The following is a 9,094-nucleotide window of genomic DNA, read 5'->3' on the forward strand; positions in this document are numbered from 1 at the left end:
GAATTCTGTGATCGTAAAATAATTTGTGAATTAAAATTTCTGACTTGTGACAAAAAAAATAATAATAAGTGAATAACTAAATTGTTAATTTGTGTCCAAATTGTATACATATGTGACCTAAATATATTTAATTTAATAAATTAATTAATTAATTAAATCATAAATAAATTTTAATAAAAATCTGATTTTTAAAGTTTGAAACTTGTTTTCTTAATTTTGAAATATATAATATTTAATCTCTTACTTATCAAATTTTCCCATATTTCAATTACTATTACAGACACATTTTCTGCCAAAATTCGTAACCAAACAGAAAGTTTTCACTATAAAAAAGTTTAGATTATATAAAATTGATTAAAGTATATTTCCCCTTCCATACCAATGTTATAGAACTAGAACAAACTAACTGATTCAACCAAAAGATAAATACGGGACCATAATTGGTCCGTCCCTTTACATAAACTTATTTTTTACTACTGCTTTCCAATATTTTTTACCAGTAATTTGATTCTAGTAAGACCCTTTCCTTTTTAATCTTTCCCTTGCTCTTGGATTCATTGTGCGGAAAGATACAAGTCGATCCTACTCCCAAAACAGACGTTTTAGTTGTTCGTGAGGTTTGCCTAAAAAAATTCTTCAATACAGATCACTGTGCGCGACACAATGGGGACAATACAGCTACCGTAACGGACCAAAACAGTACGAGCCTTAGAAAAAAAAAATCCCAAAATTTGCTTTAGGAAAGTCGGATCAATTGCATGAGATTCTAAATGGTGGTCCTCAATCAATCAATGAGTGACACAGCATTCATCAAGGACTTGTTCGAGAGAACCCATTCACCTTTTAGATACGTTCATGTATCATATTGTTCAACTAGAGGTGTCAAAATGTGTTGGTTCATCCATTCATCAGAAACTTCGGAAAAAGAGAGGTGTTCAACTAGAGGTGTCAAAATGTGCTACTCGGCCACTACCTGGCAACCAAAGTATGCAAAAGGCTCGTCCCAGCCCGTAACTCATTTGCTTGAACATAAATTTACTTACAAATAATATTTTCAAACTTAACCAAAGATGCTCTCTAGGGTGTCCCACTGTTGAAAAATGAAAACACAAGGTGATAATAATGAACCCCCACGGTGGAGGCTAGTACAGAGACTTGACACCTTTCTCTAAAGGGACATCAATTTCAGTCCCTCCAATTACAGCTTGCCCTACATTCCCTTATCTTTTAGGATAGATAGAATTTCAATGACAAACTCCTATAGGTGCTCCTTCACACTGCCCAATCTTCTGCCGGTTCATGGTACATGGACGCACGTGGGATTTTCGTCTCATACGGTCACTACAAACTCTTGCCTTCATTTCCAACGGGTGAAGGGTAGATATACTTTTAGGATCTTGCTTTTTCCATTCAAACTTTCCCTCCACGTCATTTTATGTAATCCATTAAGTATATTTTTTATGTACAAGTAACAAAATCCATAATTTTATCATCCCACTGGCATCCACCCTCATCTTCCTAAATTCTGAAGCTGAAGTCATCTACGGTTTCTCCTCAAAAACTCATTTCTTAGACCTCGGTATTTCCTTCCATTGGATAGATCTTGCATAATCAATCCTCCTTAGCCCACATATACTTTAATAAACACATACTAGTAATAACAAACACTCAACTCATATTACCACAACAATACACAAATAAACTGGCAACGTTAACCCTGAAACGCATTTTTTCCCCCTTAAAAAAATAAAATAAAATAAAATAAAGTGTATGAAGTATACCAAAGCTGGGAAAGAGGCTGCCGAATCAGATTTCTAGGAACAGAACGAATTCACCTGGAGTTTCCTATTTGATGTGACAAGAAATTGTAATATTATGTATCATAAAAATCTCAAATTGCATGAATGTCTACAGGTAGTGCTGAGAAATGTTATATGTCAGCAGTTTCAAGGAGCTAGAACTGATCAGGATTTATTTATGGCATTCCTCTGATAGAGATACAGCATCGAACCATATCACCACTCAATGAAGAAAATAGGGTATTGGCTGGTTTTTCCAAAGTGAAGAAAATATTACAAAAATCACTGATGAACTGTACAATAAATTTCTTATGCCCAGCAATGGAATGTTAGGAGCATGTTAATTTTTGGCCCTAAACATAAACATGTCTTCAGGATTAAATCCATGACCTGCCTGGAACCTTAAGGCCTGGCAGTGCTTGAGTCATCAATTGGAGTTGCTTTCTTCCCAGAGTAACGCTGAATGGAGAGGGAAATGCTTTTATGATTTTATCATTGAAAGTGGCAAAACGAGATGAATTACCCGCTGTTTGATGCCCATTACTTGAAAATGAAAATGGGGGGAATAGTATTTTTTAGAAAAATGAGTGGTTGAAAAAGAAGGAAAAATTTTCGATTTACGTGCAATATTATTTTATGGAAGATTGTGTGGTTAAAAATAGGAGAGACAAAAATGGAATGTAATGTAATTTAATTTAATGGGGATCAAACAAGGGCTTAATATATTAAATTTAATAATACATACACTTACATACCTGCTTCCCAAAGGTGAAGGGCACATATTTATATTTGATCATATGCATTATCTGCCTCTTCATTGTTGAAATGAATAGCACAAACCAATAGAACAATAGAATTGGCCAGAAAACAGGCACGTCAAATGCACTGAAAAATGTCATCACAAAAGCAAAGCAGAAGCCCTTTGCGAGTGAATGCCTGTCATTAGAAGCAACAAAATCAATCCATCCATTTTCTGGCTAAAGATCAGTATTTTATAGGTATCAAAAACAAAAGAACTGGCCAATAAATTCCAACAGTGTGAGAGATACTAATATATGAAAGTTAAAAGAAAAAGGAAAATGTCGAAGTTGGAGAATTTCCACAGCGAGAAACCGTTGACATAAAGATAAGACTTTAGGACAAGGTCATTTCCCATGATAAAAGGTATCAACTACAATAGAAGATCCAAAGTTAGTCTCACATTGAAAGACAACCAAAAACTCAGTATGTGTTACTCAGCATTGGCTTAACTTCACAAGGTAACAGTGACATCTACATTGAACATTTAGCATTTTGTGTCAGTAGCAACTTCTAAATGATGACTATGTCCATGGAGATTGACACTTCCCAATTCCACAGGGAAATGGAGATAGCCTGTGAACCCAAAACTCCCAAGATAGGAATAGGAACATGGAGAAAAAAATTTCGATTTTCAAATGAATAGAAAACTAAAGCTCTTCTAAATCTAGGAAAGACTGTAATTCTCAAGATTGCATTTTCAAGATACCAAAGTATTTTGAGGAATCACATAAGCTATGTAATACCAGACTCTACAAACCGAACCATCATGTTATTTACGAAAAGGTGATATGTATGAATGTCTACTTCTTTCAACGTGACATTATGCTCTGTCCGGACATTTCAAGTTTTCAAAGATTGAGAAGGTGGAGATTAAGAAAACAGAAGTGCTTCATGTACAGTGAACCAGTACTGAACACTAACAGCATATGATTGGGACGCACTTCGTGTGAGTGTTTGTAGGGATTCTGTGAACTGTAAAACCAGCATTATTCTTAAGAAAATAACATGATACAATATGGTAGAACTCTTTTTATTTTTTTTCATCCATATCATATGCACAGGAAGCACTATGAGATAACGGTTTGTGTGAGCCAAGAACACAATAATGATGAGGCGACACATGTAAACTCTATAGCAGCTTTAAACAAGATCCAGCGGAAATTGCATGAACTTATCTCCTCAACTTGCACCACTATGTAATTGTTCTGTGTCTGCAATCACAATCTTATCGACAGACCAGGTCAGGAATTGTACATAGGGCAGTTGCCAATAAACGGAAAACGAAGCAAAAGAGCCTTATAGGTCAATGACCTGGGCTCTTAATGAAACCCTTAATTATTTGTCCATTTCTCCTCGAACTTTTCTACTTCAGAACTTTTGCGTTCCCCAATTTCCTCAAAAGTATAGCTAACCAGAACTTATGAACTGCCCACATACACACAATAGTCAGGCATATACTCTTACCCTGAGGAGAGAATTGTAGAGTTTTCACCTAGTTTTGGATTAAGCTTGCCTTGAGATATATCCGATATCACATATGATTGGTTGGCATTCTTCCCATTGTATGGTTCACTAGGATCACCTAGACCAGGTCTAGTTATGCAATATTATAAGACAATATTTAGTTTCCAATTCTAATAAGTATTTTAGGAAACAATATTCGATTCTGATTTAATGGCTTTTATTACATTTTTATTTATTAGAATAGAACATTTAAAACCATATATAAAGGGCTTATGCAATGTAATGGAATAAGCTTGACATAATGAAATAATTGATTTCTCCCCCAATTTCTATCTTCCTCTCTCCTCTCTTCTCTCTTTTTTCCTTCATTTCTCCTCCTCTCCCACTTCCCTTTGTCCTACAATTGTTTTATAGTATCCTACGTCAATTTGGTATCAAAGCAAGTGTCTTTCTTTGGCCAAACAACAGTCTCTTCAAAAGCCATAAACCAAACACCACAAAATATACACAAAACCTCCGCCAAAACCTTAAAAAAGCACACGAACAAGGTCTTAGCAGCAACAGTAAAGTTTGTTTTCAGTTTCTTAAGTTCTTGCAGTTTGTTAAATAAAAATGGGGGGAGCTGCAGAAACCGGAACTGTTCACCGGTGAAATAATTAGTTTCATTCCCCAAAAGGAAAAAAGGGAAAAAAAAAAGTCAAGAAATCATTTTGCAGAAAGTTGTTCGACTGGTTGCTGCTGCTGCTTTACACCCTTGACCTATTCATTCTTAGAACAAATTTTATTGCACCGCCCACACACTACATACACCTATATACTAACCCATTTACACCATTTAGCCCAATTACTACCCATTAGCCACACCCAATCAAGTAACCCAGCCAACATTACCAGACAATAGCCCAATAAGCCAAACCTTAAACCCAAGCCCACACTGTCAAAGAAGCCAAATAATATCAAGAAATTTTCTGAAAAAACATGCATTTTACTGTGGTTCACCTATTGTATATATTTGTACAATTTTTTAATTTATAAGGAAACAAAATAAATTACAATCTCCAAAACTCAAAACTGAAAGATAAGTTCCCATTTTATTCCGAATTTATCTACATTATATACGGTAACACACACACCACAGAAAACCAAACCCAACCCATAACCCATCCCAATTACATTAACCTAACATCTACAGCAGCCCAATCCCACAAATTAGGCCTATATCCATCTATCCCAAAGCTAAATCTAACCTTGCCTAATACCCACAAACTATTATAAACAGCCCATACACCGTCTCTGACTTCCCCAATCCCTAACCTAAACTGTCGCCTTCAACGAGCTCCTTCATCCACTGTCGCTGCCTCACGTCGTCTACCACCTCTAACCAATCCATCTTAGCCGACACCCCATAAATCCATTACCTGTGCACTCAGAGAAACCAAAAACCCACCCAGAGTCTTCAGCCGACAGCCACAAATCTGACCCACTGCCACCATCATCATTGTACATCATCGACCGAATCTCACCTTCACATAGCCTGCAATTGTCAACCCACCTGCCAATTTCACTCTCCTCGCAACACACTCATATTTCTCGACCATCTCAGTCTGCTAGCGTCGATTGGGATCAATTCTCGACAACTAGGCCTGTGCGCGGTTTTAGTTTGGGTTGGTTTCGACTTCAACCTGAAACCAAAACAAATTAGTCGATTTTGGTGACTGTCAACCCAACCAACCCACTCTAACTCTGAACCAAACCAAGTCGGTTTGGTTTGGTTGGTTCGGTTAGTTGATTTGAACTTTTAGTCCAAAATTGAATTTTTTGAAAAAAAAAATTATCTAAATTATGGGCTTAATAGATTACAAGAACTAAAATAACTAAGTAACTTTATATTACAAGAATTATTAACTAACAAATAAATCAAGTTACCAGGGACAAATCAGCAAAAAATTTAAGAATTTTGTTGCCTTTTTATACATCATGTAGTCTAACAACCTGAGTAAGATAAAAAGACTAAGTATAACATAATGAGCTTATAAAAGGAAATTTTCATTACTATTATTTGCCAGTAACATCATAGATTGGAGGCAATCGTGATATAGTTAAGAGATCACTGCCTTTTCTTCTTAAAAAAGGTAAATATGTAGATGGATTGGGTTGGTCTGGTTAACCAGCAATTTGAGGCTTTAAACCATGACCGGACCGAACCAAACCAAACCATCATGGTTTTATTTAAAAGAAGACCAAACCAATTACATGTGTCAAATCGACCCGAGTCGGTTCGATTTGATTGATTTGATCGGTTTTTAGGTTTTTTTGCGCAGTCCTATCGACAATACTGCATACACTCCATATCATAATTATCACATACACAACACATCCTTAGGTCTTTATCACGATCATGTATCTTCCTCTTGCACTTATCCTTCGTCTAGGAACTTTGTTAGGGACATGCATTCTCCTAGACAAGTTCCATCCCAACTTTGGGACTTTGATGACCTAACTAAATCCAATTCCTTTCTTGATTGGCTTAACTTTCTTGAAAAATACTCCCGGACAGTTCCCTAAAATACTCATCTATAATTTATTAGTTACTTTTCAAATCACACAGTTGACAATGACTATCTTGTAAGTGAAGGCTATATAACAATAAAAGAGCTTTATAGTAAAATAGCTTGAGAACTTAGTAAAATCCTTATTTAATCGTCTTTGTTTACCTCACAATGTTCTACTCCGTTCAATCACCTTAAATAAATATGATCTTGTGAGTCATTTTCATCTTAAGAGTTCAGCTCGTAACACATTGTCAAAATAGCTAACGAGAAATTATGGACTAAAGAAATAAATGCCACACATGCAAATAACAATTAAATGTATCCTGCTATCCTATAGAGCAAAATTGTTGCATTTTTTTACCTTTTCTTTATGATTAGGTAAAAAAAAGAAATGTGACATGTGGTGAATTCGAATTCCACCTTTTGTATGGTTTACAAGACTCAACTAGACTAGGGATAGGATATAAATTATACATGTGTAGTTGAGAATAAACCAAACAAAGTGTATATGGTTAGTCATGTACACCCTGTTCAAATGATATAATCGATAGCTTGGGGCGCATGGACCATTGACTTGCTCTCACGATTTGAGGGATGACAACTAGAGCACGTTTAGCTAATCTTAAAGGGTGCTTATAAACACCTTTTTTGAGAAGAATTAACACTAATGCTTTTCAGAATAGGTTTTAAATTTAGCCAAACATGCTATAATCTTTCAATAGAATGGATGGATCAAGAAATCTTACAATCACTTTTGATCCATTTTAGTACCATTTCTAATGCATCATCTATAATTTGCCCCCATTTGAGCCCCATTATATAAGAACTCTTTTTTTTTCTAAACTCAAACATTTTTCTAATAAAATAATTTTACACGTAACCCAAAACTTTTTCTACCTTTTAATCACACATTTTTAAAAAAATTACTATTCCAAAATCCATTCTTTCAAAAAATGGGACTCAAACACACCCTCTATGTGATTAATAAGTTAAATCGTATAGTTGTCACTAACTCCATCAAGTGAGTAGAAGAAAATAGAGCAGCAAAAGATCCTCCTTGTAAAATAACTCGGGAACTGAATGGAATCCTTATTTGTCCTCAAAGGCAGAGCCAACGGGATTTGGGAGGGGTCCGGCCTAAAGTTTTTGTAGATTTTATTATTTGATCTTTTACTATTTATAAAAACTAAAAAAATTGTAAAGAAAAAGACTATCTTATGTTCAAGTTCTTATCTAAGAGACAAGTTTTCAAAGCAATTAGTCCCCAACCTTTAGGACCTCTACACAAACTCGTTCCAACCTTTAAAATCAAACTTTTCAAACCTCATCCTTAAGTTCCATTGTAAATTTCGCTCTTTTTACATAATTTCATTAACATTAGCATTACATGGACGAGCTAAAATTTTGATGAGTAAAGTTGGCAAGATATACTTGATACATAACCTAACCTTTCGTATATATACATTCTTATTTATTTTCAAATCCAATAGCTTTATTGTTTACTGTAAACGGTATCACCCTTGGCCACTGTTGGGCCCTCTAAATAAAAAAATCCTAGCTCTGCCACTGTTTATCCATTTCCCTAATACCTCCCACTTCATTCCTCCAATCACCTCAAAATAAATGTTGCCTTGTCAAACGTTTTGATCCTAAGAGTACAGCTAATAATTCATGGTATCATATTAGCTAACCATGAATTGCACCCGCCAACCCCCCAACCCCACACACACAATCGTTAGACAAAAAGCCCTTTACAAGGTAACTTTTATCCTTCCCTATCAATATCCTACACTAAATTAAGCAGTTGAGCTTCTCAGTAAGTACTTAATCCGCATAAAATGTAAGAACACTTAACAACATTTGAAATAGCACAAGATGGCTCTCAACTACATTTATATGCACCAAAAGCCTTCTCAATTTGGAAACATGTCAAAACTGACTTCATGGTGAAGTTCCAGAACACCCAAAGTCACCCATTTTTAATCACACCAGAAAAACTCCAACCATAAGATATCACACAAATAAAATTCCAATGTTGGATATTCAACCTACCAAATTGCACAAATAATACTCCAATACTGCAAATTCGAACTATTAAATATGTATATTAGCCATTTAAAATAGCAATCATTTTTAAGATCCCATTTTAATCTGAAGTACGCATATGCTAATAAACCCTATCCCAATCCAAGTCTAAGCCCCCAAACAATTGATAAAGCAACTACTTTTTCACTGACATATTAAGCCACACCTCGTCCTGGCCAATAAATGTAACTAGTTTTTCCCCTCAGCTCCCTAATTAACACCTTGTCCCTCAAGGCGCTGAACATTCATTCGCATCCACATTGGTTCTTCTAGACTTGTCTGTGACCAATTTCATATATTAAAACCAGATCTCGCTGCATTTTAAGCCCCTGTTTGGTTATTTAAAACTCATCCCCCCCCCCCCCAAAACCATTTTCAACAATCCCCCCCTTT

The 9,094-nt window shown here is 35.4% G+C and overlaps 1 protein-coding gene across 2 annotated transcripts in view; it reads right to left on the minus strand.

Moving 5' to 3' along the window:
• Positions 1 to 1,811: 1,811 nt before the first annotated feature.
• The window catches only part of LOC111388184 (protein RER1A-like), an 8,010-nt gene continuing 727 nt past the window's right edge, over positions 1,812 to 9,094 (minus strand). Inside the window, exons 2-3 of one of the 2 annotated variants that reach the window (XM_023012868.1) lie at positions 2,555 to 2,735; positions 1,812 to 2,258 (exon numbers count right to left, since the gene is read on the minus strand). In XM_023012868.1, the coding sequence (XP_022868636.1) occupies positions 2,202 to 2,258; positions 2,555 to 2,735 (238 nt within the window). In that variant the 3' untranslated portion in view covers positions 1,812 to 2,201. Of the gene's footprint in view, positions 2,259 to 2,554; positions 2,736 to 5,219; positions 5,747 to 9,094 lie in introns of those variants that run through there. The other variant, XM_023012869.1, reaches the window with a different exon arrangement.

This window comes from Olea europaea, unplaced genomic scaffold (assembly GCF_002742605.1).
Source record: "Olea europaea var. sylvestris unplaced genomic scaffold, O_europaea_v1 scaffold464, whole genome shotgun sequence".
NCBI classification, from domain to species: Eukaryota; Viridiplantae; Streptophyta; class Magnoliopsida; order Lamiales; family Oleaceae; genus Olea; species Olea europaea.